Raw genomic sequence first — 21,302 nt, forward strand, 5'->3', positions numbered from 1 at the left:
GGTTTGTTCTCTGAGCTGGATGGTTTGGTCGTGGAGCTTTCATCGTCCTTCTGAACGACATCATCAGCACAAGCTTCAGGTAGAAGTGAAGTGTTTGAATTTCTCCACATGTGATTCACAGCTTGTCCTGTGCACCTCGATGTTGATTGGTTTTCATTGACCTTAAATCTGTCATTGTTTATTTCTTTGTTTTGGTTGTATCTCCTATTGGTTTGATTTTTGTTCCTATGTTCCTGCATAATTTTCTTGATTGGTTGATAAATTAGGTTGATTTCAATGTGCTTGTTTATTGCTGATTGACCTGAGTGCCAAGCTTCTAAAAATTCTCTGGTGTTTTTGGAATTGGACGATGAAAACTCCATGACCAAACCATCCAGCTCAGAGAACAAACCTACATCAAAATCACCCACCTGAGCTACGGTGTTGACTGGAGGTGGTCAACAGGAAACCTAGATCATGAAATCTGTCGCTACTTAGTGACCAATCAGCTGCAAATACATCTTAGTTTTACAAGAAGTCTGCCGTGGCTCGAACAGTTCACTGACAACTTCTATGACTATGAAGCTGTGTGACACGGAATAAAAACCGCTAGGGAGCATAAACTCCCCTAAGAATATAGATACATCTTATAGACCTCTGCCAAGTAGAAGGAAACTTAGTTCAAGCAGGGTTTCTTGTTGTCTACTTCCAACCATTAGCTTATATAAACAAAATATCAAAAGTAAACTGAAAACAATGATTCATATAAAGTTTTAAGTTATTATTACCTCAGCAGCTTGTTTTACTGGTTCCATTTCTAAATCTTTAGATTCTTCCATATTTGGTTGATTATATACTACTGTATTACGACTATTGGTAGTAGTAGTAGTAGTAGTAACAGTATATGGTCGTTGCCAATACATTTTTAAATATAATAAACCACAATTAGATTGATTTTTATTGATTTGATTAGATTGTTGCCGTTTTTTGAGTGTAGTTAAAGGGAATATTTCAAATATACCATCAATTTTTTGATTTTTATTGATCAAACCAATCAGTGGAATTATAGCTAAGCCAAGACAACTTGTTTCAGGTGAAGGATCTGTACTATCAACAATGTAAATGTTTAAATTCTGTGTTTTTAAATAACTGAAAAATAAATAAGATTGAGATTACTGAGTTATCAATTTGCATCATGAACTATATGAATATGATGCCATTTGTTCATAGAAATCACTTTATACAGTTGACTGGCTTTGAGAAGTATTTCCTAGAGTTCTAGTGAGAAGCCATGACCCGTGAAGTTCAACCAGGTCTATGTGAGATGGTAACTCACTGAAGACAATGGTGGATGGTAACGCATTTTCATGGATTGGTTGAAGCTGAACATTAAGACCGTCGGATGCCGGCTCAGTGGTCTGAAGATTAAGCGTTCGCGTGCGAGACCGATAGATCCTGGGTTTGGATCTCGCGGGGCGGGATCGTAGGTGTGCACTGCTGAGGAGCCCCATAATAGGATGAAACAGTCGTCCAGGACTTCCAAGTTTTCCATGGTAGTCTAACTTGAATTGAATCATGGATTTAACTAAAAGATTACTAAAATATCAAGAAACTTGAAAATGCATTGAATCAATTTAGCCATGTATTACCTTCCGTAATTTCTAAATATCTCTCCACTGATAAGTATCAATAGTTAGAAAACTTAGTGCCAAAGAGTTTGAAAAAGATTAATTCACAACATCCTGTTAATCAATTCGTAACTATTTATAGTCTATTTCATAATGAATACAGAAAAACATATGATCAGTCTTAATTTATATGTTACTATAATGAGAATATGACAAAATGTCCCCAGTATCAATCTCGATAAGATCAAAATATAAGTAATAATAAATTTCATAGATCTAATAATATTTTATCTTTTTTATAATATACTACTTATATCTTAGATAGTAAAACTGTGAATTGATGTTGAGTGCAATCGGTATCCTATATCTGGGAAGCATCATTGATGAACACGGTGGATCTGATGCAGATGTGAAGACGCGGATCGGCAAAGCAAGAGCAGCATATTTACAACTGAAGAACATCCGGAACTCAAAACAACTGTCTGTCAACCAACAACAAGATCAGAATTTTCAATACAAATATCAAGACAGTTCTACTGTATGGGGCAGAGATGTGGAGAACTACGAAAGCCATCATCCAGATGATACAGGTGTTTATCAACAGTTGTCTACCCAAAATACTTTGGATCTGTTGGCCAGACACTATCAGCAACATTCTACTGTGAGAGAAAACAAAGCAGATTCCAGTGGAGGAAGAAATCAGGAAGAAGAGTTGTAAGTAGATAGAACACATTACGCCGAGAAATGTAGACATACACGAGAAGAATGAACAAAAGTTGGTTAGAAGTAGAAAAGAAGGTCCAGGACAGAGTGGGTTGTAGAATGCTGGTCGTTGGCCTATGTTCTATTGGGGGTAACAGGAGTAAGTAAATAATTAAGCAATAGATATTTCACAAATGTATCATATCTCAGAAATCCACTTTACTTATTAAATTTTGAACAATGATATAGTACAGTTAGCTTATATTGTACAAAGTGTATAATCGGTTGAAGTTAGACAATAACACCGTTGGATGCCGGCCAGTTCTGTAGTCTATAGGTTAAGCGCTCGCACACGAGGCTGATAGGTCCTGGGTTCGAATCTCTCGAAGGGAGGATCATGGATGCGCACTACTGAGGATTCCCACAATAGGATAAAACAGCCGTTCAGTACTCCCAAGTTTTCCATGATGGTTTAGCTTCAATTGACTCATGATCTCAACTATATATAATAAAGAAACAAACTTACTTATCAAGTTCATCATTCATCTCTAATTGAATAGTATGTAAATCATTAAATATTGGTGTATTATTCTGTTTTATTATCATAGAAGCATATTCTAATTCATTATAAAATTGATATACAAAATAAATTGATGGTAAATAATTTAAACGCTGTTGAATTAAATTAGTAATTTTCATTATTTCAATAGTAAGAATATTCTTGGATAGATCTGTTGAATGTAATTCTTCATGATGAATAGATGACTTGTTAGTGAATGATATAGATCCAGGTAATTGTTGAAATCTTTCTTTATAAAGTCTAGAATGTACAAGAAAGAAAAGGATTAATAAGCAAAAATAGATAGTGGTTAGCAGTGGAATTCAGTTCGACAAGCGTTTCGTCCTATTTAGGACTTGTCACTAACTGGATGTATCTGCATCTCAGAGTTGATGTTTTATTCTGAGACTCGAACTCAGTACCTTTCGCTTCAAATATCATCACGTTATCCACTTAGTTGTTGAGTTCTGATAGCCATTTGTTTGTGCAGTAGGGTGAAATTTAAATTCACTTGATATTGTTTGGTTGAATCATCCCATTGATGTTTAGGACTGTAATTGATCCGTCTCTTATTGGTTATATGTGACATGATCAATTTCAATGGGAAGATTCAGCCAAACAATACCAAGTGAATTTGTATTTGATTATTGTTTTTTGACATTTATTATCTGAATTGTAAATAAACATTTTAAGATGTTGAATCATACTGGAGTGTGTACTACTGATATCGACAGATATAAGTAGTATGTATCATCAATTGAAAATGAAATACATATTGGCAGAAGTTTAAGAAGTTCGAATAAAAGAGAACGAGAACAGAGGATGATTAGTGTAGAAATGAAGAAACAATCAAGTCTGAGACGATTCATTGATATTTTGTAAACGAAGTATTTACTGTATGGTTCTCAGATTTTACTAGAAGATTCTGTAATTTTGTATTCAAGTATATTCGATTGTCTCCGCATGTGTTCTCGTTCACTGCAATACTATCACATGATCATAATAATCTTATTGGATAGTACATTGAGACGTTGGGTCAATCAATAGTGTATGTTCAATCCTTTACTTATTTGGTATTACTAACATTCTTTGATGACCTTGGGTGATACGAACAGAGACCTTGAGGTTAGCTAATCAAATGAATCCTCTAACACAAAAAAAATCGAACAGATCAATGAATATACAGTTTTAGGATGTTAGCATCCCAATCCCTAAACTTCTGACCGTAATACTCATAACATAAAAAACCCTAAAACAACTTCGTCTCTGAACTTAGCATCTTCGCTGCATATGGTTTCCGACATTCTGTAGATGATCTTTGGTCAAATTATCATCAATATTAACATAAATTCGGAATCTCGTCAACATTACGATATCATGAAGTGGGTTATCTTTAATCACGTCTAAGAAATAGCGCCTATGTTTGACAATCTCTATATTCATTCAAACCAGGCTATTCTATTGGTTTCAAGACTGTCAATGTTACCTGTTTTGACATCCTATTTTAATTTTAGGTTATATATATATATACTGGATAAATGCTGAAAACTACTGCATGCGGATTGAATGATTGTAATGATGTTTCCGTTTTTACTAAAAACTATAAATACTGAAGTATTTTGCTCCATATTTGACACTGTTTTGAATAACACTCCTTTCCATCCATCTGCGTTCCCACTTGCGATTTGGAGTGTACGAGTGCTCAAGTAGTACGTGGTATAGCAAGAATCTAAGCTCTAGATATAACATAAGATTTATCCCAAATCGAAACAAAACGGCATTCAAATCAAGGAGATCTATATAATTCAATAATATGGCTTACTTAATAGAATCTAGCATCGGTGCAGTTAGTCGTATCCAATAATCTAAAGTTCCAAACTTTATCTTTTCATTTTCTTTAATGTTAATGGAATTATTTGGAGTAGAGATAAGAAATAAATCTAATTGACCTTGTCGACGTACAATACTTCCTTGATCAGGGATTTCTATACTGTCGTCTAAAATGGAATAAAATGAAAGAAAATTAAAAAGAAATATTATTGAGAGTCAATGGTTCTTAACAAATAAGATATTTCTTAAGATGTAACATTGTAATGAACGAGAACATAAGTGCGGGACAACTAAAACTACAGAATCTCTTAGTAACATCTAAGAACTGTACAGTAGTTACTTCATTTGCAAAATGTCAACCAATCTTCTCAAACTTCATTGTCATTTCTTTTCCATACCAATCATTATGTGTAATTGTTCTTTTCTCTTCGATCTTCTTAACTCTCTGTTGCCAGGTATTTCACTTTGGATTGATGATACATACCACTTATATCTGTTGATATCAGTAGGACCCACTACATCATTTGTGAATATTTCAGAGTCTCCACTATTCCGGTGTATATCTACAGTTCACTTCTGCTTATTGTTTGCGTTGAGGAGATCCAGAAAATTCCCCCCCCCTCCGAAAAAAATCCAAAAACTCTTAATAGGAAGAATACATTCTTCCTATTTAATGTCTCATACCAACTCGGTGCTCAAATACTGTGAAACTATTCGATCGACTTTAGACGAAAGTCCTTATGAAGCCCAAAAAGCTGTTCTGAAAACACTGAAAAACATCTTGCCCAAACAGCATTCAATAAAAGATTTGCAAGAAATTTCTATGTCGAGTTTCTGATTAGATGATTACCTGTACTGCTACTATGTTTAGTAGCGTTCTAGAATTTTCCGGAAGCCCAAGGTCATCTAAAATGCTGTAAATACCCTAGATCTTCTGTACATGAATGAACCTTTGGAATAAAGTGTTTCTTCTATATTTTGTACCTTTTTTCTCGTGTTAAGGTTTCTGTGTAGATTTAGCCTGAGGATTACTTGAGGGCTTAGGAAATCAAATCTAGCGTTCAATTAGAAGACTTCTTAGTTTGATTAATTACAAGATATCAGTTAATGATGATCTGATTTCAAAACAGAAGAACCAAATAACATTCCGGCAGAAGCACTGAAAGCAGATGTAGCAGTAACTACAAAGATACTCCACATTCTCTTCAGTAAGATTTGGGATGAAGTATAAGTACCAATAGACTGGAAAGAAGTACTTCTGATCAAAATACCAAAGAAAGGCGATCTCAGTAAGTGTGATAACTACAGGGGCATTATTCTTCTCTAAACACCAGGAAAAGTCTTCAACAGAGTATTGTCAAACAGAATGAAGAACGCCGTAGACGCCCGAATTCAACAGACTGGCTTCCGTAAGGGTCGATTGTGTACACACCAAATCGCAACTCTACGGATCATTGTGGAACAATCAATTGAAAGGAATTCATCACTTTACATCAACTTCACTAACTACGAGAAAGCATTTGATAGTGTGGACAGGACAACACTATGGAGGCTTCTTCGACATTAGTCATATCATACGGAATTCCTATGATGGACTAAACTGCCAAATCGTGCATGGAAGAAATCTCACTGACTTGTTCGAAGTAAAGACCGGTGTCAGGCAAGGTCGCTTACTCTCACCCTTTCTCTTTCTCCTGGTGATCGACTGGATCATGAAGACGTCAACATCTGTAGGGAAGCACGGGATGCAATGGACAGCTGGAATGCACCCGGACGATTGTAACTACTCAGATTATCTGGTTCTTCTATCACACGCGCAACAACAAATGCAGGAGAAGACGACCAGTGTCGCAGCAGCCTCAGCAACAGTAGGTCTCAATATATACAAAGGGAAAAGCAAGATTCTCCGACACAATACAGCATGCATCAACCGAATAACACTTGACGGAGAAGCTTTGGAGGTTGTGAAGACCTTTACATATCTGGGCAGCATCATCGATGAACACGGTAGATCTGATGCAGATGTGAAGACGCGGATCGGCAAAGCAAGAGCAGCATATTTACAACTGAAGAACATCTGAGATTCGAAACAACTCTCTGCCAACCAACACCAAAATCACAATTTTCAATACAAATATCAAGACAGTTCTACTGTATGGGGCAGAGATGTGGAGAACTACGAAAGCCATCATCCAGATGATACAGGTGTTTATTAACAGTTGTCTACCCAAAATACTTTGGATCTGTTGGCCAGACACTATCAGCAATAATCTACTGTGGGAGAAAACAAAGCAGATTCCAGTGGAGAAAAAAATCTCAAATGTTACCTTAGTTGATTTGGTTATCCTATTTATGAATAGATATGAATTAATTCTTCAACAACAACAAAAATTGAGGGATTTATTAAAATCGATGGTTCTTACCTTTTCCAGTAAATAATTGTGTGAAATTAAGTTTTCCAACAGCAATAGTACGATAATTGGAATTGATAACTTGATGCATTTCTATAGTGCATGGTTCCTAGAATAAAGAACAGAAATGTTAAAGGTGACGAGCATACATCTGTCAGATAGTTTGATGGTATATACACAAGAAGGTAAATTCATAAACCTTAGATTATAAAACTGACAAATATCTAATATCCCCTTACATTTAAATAGGTTTATTGATTTTCGTTAAACCAAAATTATTAATTTGTTACATTTTAAATGGCATCGTCAATCAGTGCATATACGTCAGTCCCACAGAGGGTCAGCAAAAGCTTGAATAGGTCACTGGCAACTTTATAGACTCTTAAACTGTATGATATTGGTTTGTATTCACCAAGTAGGACTTGTACCCTCAAAATCTCAGATATGCCTTACGGATGATGCCAAAGTCCGTATTCGTCCAGGATTCGAACTTAGGACCACTCGCACCTTAAGCGAGTATCATACCCCTAGACCAACGAGTCACTAATGGGGCCAAATAGCACAAAACGTGGTATCATAAAAGGTCTAGTTGTCAATTCTCAAACATCATATTACAATGAAGACAATAACTCTTAAATATGACTCTCGATGACTATAAACTGCTGAAAATTGTATGCGTAAAAATCGGACACATACTGTATTATATATACAGGCCCTATTGTAACTCATAGATCGCTTCCAAATGTGTAAGCATTACAACTTAACTTCGGTATTATAACAATATTTCTTAACTAATTACCGGTTGTTATATCCCGACAAGGATAATGAATAGTAACTGTTGGGAACTATTTATGGACTTGTACTATACATATACTTTTATTGTATAGTTGTTAAGTAGCTAAACTATTCACATTCATGTTCCTCTTATTCTAAGCTTTGACCCATAGACTGTCATTCTATGGATTACCGTTCTTGAGTTATGCCCAGTCTATCAATTCACAGCCACTCTTGGCTAAATCTTGTACAAATTTCAATAGTTGAGATCATGAGTCAATTGAAGATAGACGACTATGGAAAACCTGGAAGTACTGGACGGCCGTTTCGTACAAATCTTGTTTCCTATGTTATGGTGTGATGTGGTCTGTTTCGTTTGTGTGTAAACCCAATATCTTTGAAATACACGATCCATATCGCAGAGACTGAGATTTGTGTTTTGGACTTAACAGACAAGGTTTGGCAGGAAGAAGAACCAATAAAGACTCTAGATTGTTCGTACGGGTTTTATTCATCATTAGTCTTGTCGATAAGTCATTATTGTCTAATTAGCGATATCATTACGTTATATATATTGATAGGGTCACAAAACTATAATTTATACCACTTGTACATTTCACCGCATAAAATGTATACAACAAATGTTTATGAAAAGTGTACTATCTATTGAAAATTCAATGATTAACCCCCCCCCCGAAAAAAAGTAAACCTTTCTTTTATATAGTTGAGATCATGAGTCAATTGAAGCTAGACCATCACAGAAAACCTGGAAGCACTGGATAGCCGTTTCGTCCTGTTGTGGGACTCCTCAGCAGTACACACTCACGATCCCGCCCCTCGGGATTCGAACCCAGGACCTGACAGTTTCGCGCACTGCTGAGGAGTCCCACAGTAGCACGAAACGGCCATCCAGTGCTTCCAGGTTTTCCATAGTGGTCTAGCTTCAATTGGCTCATGATTTCAACTACGTAAAATTACTAAAATCTCCACAAAACCCCCCTTCTGACAAATCTTTGTTTCCCTGTTTGCCTTTACCCTCTCCCCCCCCCAAAAAAGGAACAATCAATAATAATAATAACCAATTATAAATACAATTTTACCTTGATTAAATAATTCATTAATGTATCATTAATTTCTATAGGATATTGTATTGTCATATTTAAATCTATTGAATTTTGTATAAGTAAAATTGGTGTTGCTTGTGTTTCATAATCATAAAAATCCCATGTTAGAAATAGATTGATTGATTCTTCAGTAATATGATTATTTTGATTATTATTCGTTGTAGGGGAAGAATTTGTTTGATATTTATATAGTAACGATGGTAACAAATGTAATTGACCTACATGGAACTTTTTTTGAAAAAAAAAGTATTAAAGATGTCAATGAGAAAAAAAAGGTGGGTGGACAATCAACAAAGTTGAAATTCATGTTACTTGACATTCATCAGAAAGGTGTATCTGTAATTTTGAGGGAAGGGATGCTCCCTTACGGGTTCGATGCCATGTCACCCAGTTTCATAGTCAGAGATGTTACCACTGAGCTATTCAGACAGAGACTGACCTCCTAAAGGATTCAGATGTATTTACACTTAATTTATCATTGTGTGGTAATTAATGTCATGTATTTTAGATCTTTCTTAGTGCAGACTATCTCCAGTCACCATCTTATCTCAACATAGTGCACGAAACGTCAAGTCAACTAGACTGGTGGCCACATTGCAACTTCGTAGATAGGATTCGATCTGCACTAATAAGGACCTGACATACATGACATTGATCATCACCAAGTGATCAACCAATTGTAAATTATAAGTTCAAATATCACATAAAACGAACAGTAGAAATACTTTCATATACTACTTAAAACGTTTGAAACGACAGTAAATAGTTATTTCTTGTCACCACAGATTCAAAATGATAATACTTAATATATGGAATACTCAATTCTGTCTTTGTAGATTGTATATAACCGGTAAATTGACATTATCCCTAAATCCTCACTCTAAACACTCTATCCTGAAACAAAACTTTGACTGATCGAGTTAATCAGATAGGGCTTCTTTGATTTTTGAGCGAAGCTGATGTATTCATGTGGCTATAGTTTATGTTTACTTTACAATTGATATTACTTCTTGATGAAAATTGCAATCTTAATCCCCTAATCCTAATAGTACTTAAAAACACTGAAGGGATTCTTGAAAATCTTTTTGGATCCCAATAAGAGTCTCGCGAGCGAGACTCGAACCCAGGACCTATTTCGCGAGAGCGGGTTCGTGGATGCGCACTGCTGAGGAGTCCCATAATAGGACGAAACGGCCGTCCAGTGTTTCCAGGTTTTCCATGGTGGTCTAGCTTCAATTGACTCATGCTTTCTACTATGAAAAATACTAAATCTCCACAAAACCCCTTCTGATATTTAAGAGTTTAGACAAAGTTTATGGTTAATTTACTTGTTATATACAATCTACGTAGAGAGAATTGAGCCTTCAAGCAGACTATAGTAACTCAGACATATGACTTTTGAGTTAGTTCTATCTTTCTAATGACTCTATTCATTTCATAGAGAGTCATAATCCTTAGCATGATACCTTTTATTGTCATGTACTTGTAATTCTTTACTTGCACATGTGTACTTGTTTCTATGCCTGTACACTTATTATTTGATCTAATTCTTGTTTCTTTGTCACACTACGGGTTACATATTTTGAGTAATGATGTAATGGTTTAAGGTAATTTAAGATATTCACTTGTGCTAAATTGATATTGATGATTTGATCATTATTCTAATTGTTGTTAGTTGCATTTGAACAATATTGTATCCCGATAACAATAGTGAATAGTAACTGTGGGATCCATTTATGAACCAATAATATGCATGTATTTTTATTGTGTAATTGTTAAATAACTAAACTATTCATATTCATGTCCCCCTTATTATAAGCTTAATTTTGACTTATGAACTATTGTCATATGATTTACCGTTCTGGAATTATGCCCTGTCTACCATTTACTATTTCCCTTATTCGCAGCCACATTTAGCTGAATCTTGTACAAATGTTATTTTCTATTTTATGGTACGATGTGGTCCGTTTGATTGGTATATAAACTCGGTGTTTGAAATATAATGATTCATACAGCAGAGGCTGTTTTGGACTCAGCTGGCTGATGCTAAAGCCAAATTGTCCAAATTGAAACAGTTAAAACTTGGTTTTTACCTACGATTTATTAATTGAATCACCGTGACTAAATTCCAGAGTTCATCACTAGAATTCCAATAAGTCTTGATTAGTGGAATCCAACTATATCAGGATTCAGGCAACCACTTATCGATGGGATTGGAATGTAGTTACACAATATCATGGATTGAAATACTGGATCGCAGTTCAGTGATCTGAAGGTTATATAGTTTCAGTGAGACCTGGAGACTCGGGGTTCGATTCCCTGTTATGGGGTTATGCGTATACAATGATATGGAGTTCCACATGAGGACGAAACAGCTTCACAGTGATTCCTTTATTTTTAGTATTTGTTTAACTAAGATCAGTTAGTGATGTAAACTATGAAATACAAAAAATCCTTGTGAAACCTACTATAGTAACGTAAATAGGAGTTGAAGAACGGTGGGCTTTCCCATTGACTGTTATATTTCAAATGAATTACGAAATATCCTAACTAGGTTTTAAGTGAGAACAACTTGTTTTTGAATATATGGAGAAAGTTGATCATTCCCAGTGACTGGATCATCTACTAATCTAAGAATATCTTTCAAACAATTTCTTTATCAAAGATTTAAAACTTATTTAAAGACCAGTGACTTGTTTCAACCATTTATCGTACGAAAGGGATACTTAGTTGACTTTCATGGATCTCTTAATTATCTTACATACATACCAATTTGGGCACAAGCACTAGAATCGTCTGTTTCATTATCTAATAGGAACGACCACACAACATAACACTTTTTCATTGGAATCATGGGTAATGTCAGTATAATGTTCGTTCCCATTTGTAAGGATGGCTCGTTAACAAACTCAAGGAAGCCTAAAGAAGCCCAAAAAAAGCCAAAGACATTCCATCCAATCACCGCTAGAGGAACATTCTAGAATGTCGACGTGTAACTCCCCCATTGGATGAATAAGAAGGCCCCCCTATCGGCTGTCCGAAATGATGATTTACTTTCAGCCAAAACCTATAAATACATGAGATATTTGTACTATATTTGACACTGTTTTAGGGAATAACATTCCTACCTACTAGTCTTCTGTCTTCTCATTTTGCGACTTGGGAGGGTTCTAGCGTTCGAGTGCTCAAGTATTACGTGACATACTAAGAATCTAAGTTCGAGATATAACACCATTTTGGCATTTGTCGAAAAAAACGAAAAGAACGAAGAAATGTCTTCGGTTCATTCGTTCTTATCATGGAGAATTCTGGTCTAAAATATATTTGAAAATATATCATAACATACATCCACTTTTACATACCTCGATTAAGCTTTCTCCTGGCTTTAAAGCATCTTCTGTTGTCAGCTTGTCATTTGGAAGTTGATCACCCTGTTAGATTCAAAATTGAATGTTGAAAATGTAATATAAATAAAATTTACATATAGTTATGTTTAGAATACCCCCCCACACATTTAACTTACTTGTATATAACAAATGAATTACTGAGTGATGAGTATATCGATTTTTTTAAACAAATAATAAGCTAAATTCACCTGGTGTTGTGTGTTTGAATCTTCCCATTGTTATGTGGGACTGCAATTGATCAGTCTCTTGTTGACATATGTACATCCTATGCGGATTACCTCGATATTGCCTAAAGTCACAAGCTTTTTAAAAAAAGATGGATAGTAGCTGACAGTGGAATGCAGGACACGCGCTTTGTCCTATTTGGAACTCATCAGCTGGAAATACTTGCATCTCAGAGTTGATGTTCACTTCAATGGGAAGATACAAGCAAAAAACAATACCAAAGGAACTTAAAATTCACCCCATTGTACAAGTGGGTGCCCATCACGACTCAGTAGATGAAAGAATATTGCAAGTGGATAGTGCCAACGGTACTGGGTTCGAGTCCCAGAGTGAATATCAACACTGAGATGCAGGTACATCCAGCTGACGAGTCCGAAGTAGGATGGAACGCGCCTCCTGAATTCGACTGCTAGCCACCATCCATCTTTGATTAAAAATAATGGACTATATCAATTTTTTTCAACACAACACTCAAAACTCATTTTTAACAGTCACTGAACTGTACATTGTGTTATTCTGTTTAAATAAGTAATTGCTGAGGTCTCGTCTTGGCTTCGAAAATAATAGCCTTAGATTTTAGCCCACAAGTGGATACCGCTAAAGATGTATGAAGTAGAGCAAAGCGAACTTCCAGTTATTACTAGCTATCAAGAGTCCTTAAACTTAAAACCGATCTAAGTCAGATCACTAATGGAGACCTGGAAGCGATGAATAGTCGTTTCTTCCTAGAATGGGGCTCCTCAAGAGTGCACGTACTTACTTACTTACCCCCGTTATACCTCATCGAGAAGCATAGACCGATCACCACCACTCTCCATCCAACACTGTCCTACCCAATCCTTTACACTTGTTTCCAGTTGCTATTCATTCTTTTCATGTCTACTTCCGATCCTCGACACTGTGTTCTTCGATCTTCCTCTTCTTCGTTTCCATTCAAGATTCCAAGTCTGCACTTATCTTGTGATGCAGTTTGATCATTTTCTCAATGTATTCCCTATCCACAACATCTTCTGATTTCCTTTTCAGTTGGAAATTGGTTTGTTCTCTCCCAAAATAGACGACTGTTACTGATAGTATTCGGTCAACGGACATTCAGTATCTTATGTAGACAATTGTTTATACATACCTGCATGTGTTTTGATGATTGTTATGGTAGTTCTCGAAGTTTCAGCTCCATACAGTAAAACTGTCATGATGTTCACATTGAAGATTCTGATTTTGATATTCGTTGACAGATAGTTGTTTTAAGTTTCATATATTCTTCAATTATAAGAATATTTTCCTTACTTCAACAATCCTCACTTTTACATCTTTATCAGATCTTGCACATACATCAATGATACTACTACTACCAGTACCATCAGTGTAAAGTTGACTTATCGTTAAAAACAAAAGAATTAAACTAATTTACTGATCATATTCATTTGAAATTCATGATTGATGTGTGGGCGGAGAATGATAGTGATTGGTTGTTTATTTTGCGCTTAGTCAGACATGTAGATAAGTCTATCTGACAGGTGTCAAATGAGTTATATATATATACTCCCCTATCCTTATTATTGACTAATATTGATTAATTGATTGGTCCATATTCACGTTCTAGTCAGGCTAATCACGTGTTCGTGATCTGAATTGTATATTGAAGTCCTGTAGAATAGACGACACTGGGTGAGGGGGGGTAATCTTGTATAGATATTCGTCTAAGATAACTTAACCTATCGTTCACATGTAAACAAGGAAACTGGATCATTATAATCAGAAACCCTAGACTGATCAGTTGCAGTCCTTAACCTCAATGGGAAGATTCATACAAACAATACTAAATGAATTTAAACTTCATCCCATTACACAAGCAAGTAACTATCAGGACTCAGTAACTAAGTGGATAACGTGATGATGTTTGAAGCGAAAGGTACTGAGTTCGAGTGTCAGAATAAAACATCAACTCTGAGATGCAGATACATCCAGCTAGTGATGAGTCCAAAAATAGGACGAAACGCGCGTCAAGCTGGATTCCACTCCTACCCACTATACATCTTTGCTTATAAAAGTTTTTGAATTCAGGTAATATCGAGGTAATACGCACAGGATGCACATATGTCAATAAGAGACTGATCAATTATAGTCCTTAACATCAATGGGATGATAGAAGTAAACAATACCAAGGGAAACAGAAACCCCCTAGCATAATAATAATAATAATAATAATAATAAAACATACTTTATATTTATTAATTGAATTATATAATAAATTATGTAATTGATTTTTTAATTGTTTTATTTGTTCATTACGTTGATTTAATAAATTTTTATATTCAATTAAATGTTGTTCTGTTTCTAATTTATATTCTGTTAAATGATCTGTTAATTGTTTAATTTCAATTTGATAATTTTTATTAATTTTATATTGATTATGCAATAATTTTCTTGTTTTTTCTAATTCATTAATTGTATCTATATGTAATAATTCAGATTCATTTAATGGTTTTAATGGATCTAAAAAACAAATAGGAGAAGAAAAAAATTGATGTATTATGGTGTAAACTACTGATATTAATAGATATAAGTAGTATGTAACATTGATTTGAACTAGAAAGGAAAGCTTAGGACAGAGTGGGGTTGGAGAATGCTGGTTGGTGACCTATGCTCGATTGTGGGTAACAATCGTAAGTAAGTAAGTAAGCAAGTAACTTAAGAATAGAACTGCGAAAGCCATCATCAAGAAGATACAAGTGTTTATTAACAGTTGTCTATGCAAAATACTTTGAATCCGTTGACCAGACACTATGAGGAACAACCTACTGTGACACAGACCAAACTAGATTCCAATGGAGGAAGAAATCAGGAAGAAGCGCTGGAAGTGTATAGGACACACATTGAGGAAATCATCCAACTGTGTCACAAGGCAAGCCCTCACATGGAATCCTGAAGGCTTACGGAGGAGAGGAGGACCAAAGAACACACTATGCCGAGAAATGGAGACAGACATGAGAAGAATGAACAAAAGTTGGACAGAAGTAGAAAGGAATGCTGAGGACAGAGTGGGTTGGAGGATAGTGGTCGGCGACCTATGCTTGATTGTGGGTAACAGGCGTAAGTATGTAAGTAAGTAAGTAATTACAAACTTCGCGTTATGGCTTTTAAGCTGTACAATGTATTTGAGAGCTATTGATAATGTAGTGAACGAGAACACAAATGAGGACAATCGAATGTATTTGAACACAACATTACAGAATCACTTATTAAAATCTGACAACCATACAGTAAATACTTCATTTGCAAAATATCCATCAATGGTCTCAGACTTAATTGTTCCTTAGTTTCCACATCAATCATTCCTTGTTCTCATTCTCTTTTCTTCAATATTCTTAACTTTCTGTTGTCAGGTGAAGATGCCACCAGTATTGCAGTTTGACAACACTTTAACTAGTAACACCTTCTATAATCGAATCGTTACCCACTCAGTTAAAATCAGAAGTTAGAGGTTGGAAAGATATATTTGATGCGTTATCAATATATCGAGGAGCGATTGATCTAATCTGGCTAGCGATCGTAGGAGATGTTTCCCACATTGTGCTGTAACGTAATCTGATGTGGATGCATGACCGAAAGCCTTCAGCTAAACAAGTCCACTAAAACTAATGTGGTCAGCATCCACTGCCGAACACTTAAGAAGCTATTGATTTTGGGGAATTATTTACAGCTACACAGGCATTCCACTTTCGATTCGTGATATACATACTACTTATATCTGTCTATATCAGTAGCAACCAGAAAAAAAATTTTAACGATATTTTTTTTAAATCAGTGACTTTTTTCGTAGTTGTAGAAAGGAATGTTCTAACTATCATCAAGCTAAAAGCTACCATAACTCGAATGACTAACATCTAATATGCTCAGAAATATGTATGCAAATAGATTAAGCTCCAATTTCATTTTATGAATAAAAGAAGAAGATCAAATTACATTGTTTACAAGTATTCAATAGATACATGATCCACCCATGAACTATTTCAAGGGGATGAATATTAGGCGTGACCTCAATGAAGTACAACTATTCAATAAAGATTACTTATATATCTGATAGTGTAATAAATAGGATTGTTTGTTTTTAGATGGATGAAAATTGAGATTATTGAATCAATGTTGAATGGATGTGGTGGTCGGAACATATATGATATGTGCTACTGATTTCAACAGATATAAGTAGTATGTATCACCAATCGAAAGTGAAATGTCTGGAGGCAGAAGGTTAGGCAGATCGAAGAAAAAAGAATGTGAGCAGGGAATGATTGATGTGGAAAAGAAAGAACAGTCAAGTCTAAGACGATTGGTTGACATTTTGTAAATGAATTCATTTAGTTTATGGTTCTGTATTGTGTTCATGTGTATTTCGGTTGTCTCCACTACTGTTCTCGTCCACTACAGTATAATCTTGGAAGTCCTGAAAAATTGTTTTATCCTAGTATGATCTTATTGTTAATGCTCACCTACGAATCTACCAGAAATAGAACCTAAAACTTTCAGGTCGCTCTCGGTAGATACTGTTGGGGCGATCCTGAAAATTTCTTACAATAGACATGACAAGCTCAGGAAATATTAAGAAGCATTTTATCCAATCAGCGTTTGATTAGAAGTTTTGTTAGAAATATCACGAAAATGGAAAGTCACATGTAAAGTTTCTGATTGACTGATTACTATACTGCTACTATGTTTGGTAGTATTCTAGAATTTTCAGGAAAATCTAAGGACTTCTAAAATACTATAAAAACCCTACATATTCTGTACATAAATGAACCTTTGGAGTAAAGTGCTTCTCGTATATTTTGCGCTTTTTCTCTCATGTTCAAGTCTCTGTGTAGATTTAGCTTGGGGGTTACGAGACTAGCTTAGGATCCGAATATAGCGTTCAATCAGCAAGACTTATCAGATACTTTACTCACATCGACATATACTAGGATTACTAGTGTAATATTGTGAGTGATGGAGTTAGAGATATGTCAGGTACTATTCTTCAGACATTATTCTCAGTGAAATAGTTGGTACTATTGGCATTAGATGGTTGTCACCTAATGTTCCAACTGTTTAATTAGACACAATATCAATGATTCTAGTGGTTAGTTATTCACCTCGATGTAAATATGCACCAGATTCCACTTTATGATCAACTGATCGACTAACTGTTTGTCATTAACTAAGGAAGCTTTGGGTTCGATCAACAAAGCTTGAATTATGAAGGAGATAATAGTTCAAAAAGTAAGAATTCACTGTGTTAACAATCATCTATAAAACTACTCTGGGAAAAAGTTACTTCGATCAGTGAGCATTTCTTGAAAACATCTATATTTCATATGCTTGAGAGCATGAGTCAATTGAAGCTAGACCACCATGGACAGGTAGGGACAGGTATCTACATCAGTACACTGGAAGTTGGTCGCGCAATGTCGTGGATTGTTTGAGGTTAGACATTAACACCGTCGGATGCCGGCTCAGTGGTCTAGAGGTTAAGTGCTCTGGCGAGAGACTGGTAGGTCCTGAGTTCGAATCTCGAGAGGCGGAATCGTGGATGCGCACTGCTGAGGAGTCCCAAAATAGGACGAAACAGCCGTCCAGTGCTTCCAGGTTTTCCATGGTGTTCTAGCTTCAATCGACTCATGATCTCAACTATATAAATCAACTAAATAAGCTGAAATCGATGTACAAAATTACAGATTGATTCTCTTCTTTATACGTTGTACTTAAGACCTTCAGTTTTAAAATAGCTTCGGAAACAAAGAAAGTCAGATAATCCAACAAAAGAAGATGACAAAACATCAATCTTTTTCGATGTGAACTCATATGATGACAGAAAATTTCGGCTTACTTACTTACACCTGTTACCCCTCATGGAGGAGCATAGGCCGCTCAGCAGGATTCACCTTCTGTAGCTCTTCTAGGGCTACTGATGATCCCAAGCCAAGGTGAAGGAGGAGAGTTGAGCATGAAGTCCGCAACCCCATCCCGTAGAAAACAACCTTGCTAAATAGAACTCTAACCAGAAAATTTATAACAGTTATTTAAATGATCTGTAATTATCAGTTGAACGACTCTCTTAAGTAGTAACTGAAAGGATAGTCTTGACAGTTTCTTATCTTTTTTTAATAGTTAACCGGTATCCATATACTACAACAACTACTACTACCATTAAATTTACCTTTGTTTTGACCCAATAAATATTTATCAGAATTGGGCAGTAGATGTTCATCGACTGATTGAGATTTTGATTTACGTTCTCGTAACATCATAATAGCATCTTCTAATTCTTCAACAGTGAATCCAGTAATCTACAAGAAAATTAGTTGAGAAGAAGCAAAATATACATGGTTACAGGTCGTGAATAAATAAACAATAATGTACGAAGAATGATTCATAACTAATTTCTGCTGCAATCTGAAATCATTTAAATAACTTCACTTGGTATTGCTTACTTGTATCTTCCGATTGATACTGTGGACTGCAATTGACCAGTCACTTATTGGCATATGTGTATACTGGGTGTATTGCCTCGATATAGCCTTAATTCGCGAGCATTGTAGGATAGTGGACAGTGGCTAGTAGTGAAATACAGGACGCGCATTCCGTCCTATTTGAGATTTGATAGTCCTAATTAACAAGGAAACGATACTAAGTGAATTTAAAATTTCACCCCCTTGCACAAACACGTGGCTATAAGGACTCAATAGATGAGTGGATAACGCGATGGCATTTTAAGCGAAAGGTACTGGGTTCGAGTCCCAGAGTGAACATCAACTCTGAGATGCAAGTACATCCAGCTGACGAGTCCCAAGTGGGACGAAATGCGCGTCTTGGATTCCACTGCTAACCACCATCCGTCTTTGTATTTAAATGGCTTTTAAAAATTCTGAACGATCATGAATAAGTGATTCATGCTAATTAGTAAGACTCATCAACATTACGCACTCACAACATCATAGGGGATTCAACCTAATGCTTTTAGATATTATAGCAAGTAAGAAATCTTTCAAGCTGACTTAACTAGTGAAAACAGTGAATAAAAATATTTAAGGATGAACAAGGCAGATATCTTTTTATTCAATCTGTGGACATTGAAAGTACTTCTTATCAGAATAAAACTCAAGTAAATTAGGAGGAGAAATCTGTAGGTTCATCGACTGGTGACCGTCTGTGATCAATTATTTATGGAAGTTTTCTCGGCCTCTTTAGATTGTTTTCACTGTTTTTAACTTAAAATGGGTTAGTTTTATCATCTAGTATCAACTAACACCTGACAATAGGAGATGACTGGTTTAACGTATTAAGGATTTAGATGATTTTCTATCATTTGAAGTAATAAATTCAAATGCAAACCGAAATACGAAAATAAGTATAAATGCATTTTCATAGTTGAAATCATGAGTTAGTTGAAGCTAGATCACTATGGAAAACCTGGAAGCACTGGACGGCCGTTTCGTCCTATTGTGGGACGCCTCAGCAGTGCGCTCCACGAATGACAAATGTATTTAACTAAAGGATCGCAAATTTGTAAAGTACATTCCGGACTCTTCACCAGTAAACGCTTCCAAATATTACCATTAAGAACCGATGAAAAAAAGGAACCAATCATATTTATTCAAACGGAGGTAATTTATCCGAATAGGGATTTGTAGAAATTTAGAACAGTTTTAATAGTTAAATTCATAAGACAGTCTAAGGTAGACTAGCATTGAAAACCTGGAAGCACTAAACGATGGTTTCGTCCTAGTATGGAACTCCTCAGGACTCATGAATTCAATAATTGAAACTACTAAATTCTCCACAAATCCTCATTCTGATAATAATTATATGCTCATTAGTAACTAGCTTCATGATGGATTTCCTGGAGTTCTAGTAAGAATTCGTGGCCAGTAAAGTCTAATCCGTGCTCAAAATCATGAATCCATTGAAGTTACACATTAACACTCGCTGCCCCCAAATGCCCTGGTGCGGCCGAGAGTGAGAAGAGTCCGCTCTCCCTCTCAAAATGCTCTCACATGGTCACGCGTATATAGCCTTGTTACGTCCTTGAATCTTTCTATCCACTTTAGTGCCGAGTATGACTTGTCTAATGTAGATTAAGACCTTGACCCGATAGGCTGACTGGCTTAACCTTGAGGCTAGTATGCGTGAGTTCGAAGTGGGGGTAGAGAGACGAAAACTATTCTATCCCTGATTGGCTGGCAAGCACGCGAGAGAGAGAGAAGACAAAGACAGCTGGAACACTAATCACTTTATTCCAACCCCGATCTAGCACTCCAATTCCCAATTCAGATTAGGGTGAAAAGTTACATGAATAAATAGATGAATAAGCTGACCACAACGTACAATAATTAGGAAAATACAATTATGTCCAAAACTGGGGGATTAGAGTAGAAAATAGGGTACAAAAGATTACGTCTAAATGACAATAGCTTTAGAACAGAAAATGCTATGGCAGTGAATTATACATCAAACGAAAGCTCATGATCTGTAGAATAGGCTAGGGGCAAAAGTAAATGTTACAGTTTTACAAGCTTTGAATTAAATGAATTAACGTCCCCAAAAATAGCTTCCGTAATTTGTTAAGGCTTCTTGTTTTGCGGTTCACATCAAGCCTCTACCAGGAAAGTCCTACTCACTGCCTTCTC

General features: G+C 35.7%; 1 protein-coding gene and 2 non-coding genes across 3 annotated transcripts in view; 1 reads left to right on the forward strand and 2 right to left on the reverse strand.

Annotated features, from left to right (window-relative positions):
* Window positions 1–21,302, reverse strand: part of Smp_162250 (rpgr-interacting protein 1 related) — a gene marked incomplete at its 5' end in the record, with an annotated part of 54,709 nt that overhangs the window by 10,881 nt on the left and 22,526 nt on the right. The window contains 6 exons of the mRNA XM_018797872.1: window positions 768–1,128; window positions 2,836–3,129; window positions 4,691–4,865; window positions 7,122–7,218; window positions 8,984–9,225; window positions 18,833–18,962. Coding sequence (XP_018652871.1) covers window positions 768–1,128; window positions 2,836–3,129; window positions 4,691–4,865; window positions 7,122–7,218; window positions 8,984–9,225; window positions 18,833–18,962 — 1,299 coding nt within the window. The remainder of the gene's footprint in view (window positions 1–767; window positions 1,129–2,835; window positions 3,130–4,690; window positions 4,866–7,121; window positions 7,219–8,983; window positions 9,226–18,832; window positions 18,963–21,302) is intronic.
* Window positions 7,580–7,653, reverse strand: Smp_tRNA_00103_Leu_AAG.1.1. Its single transcript has one exon. It is a non-coding gene (tRNA).
* Smp_tRNA_01087_Lys_TTT.1.1 lies at window positions 19,356–19,422 on the forward strand. Its single transcript has one exon. It is a non-coding gene (tRNA).

This window comes from Schistosoma mansoni, chromosome 6 (genome assembly GCF_000237925.1).
Source record: "Schistosoma mansoni strain Puerto Rico chromosome 6, complete genome".
Lineage (NCBI taxonomy): Eukaryota > Metazoa > Platyhelminthes > Trematoda > Strigeidida > Schistosomatidae > Schistosoma > Schistosoma mansoni.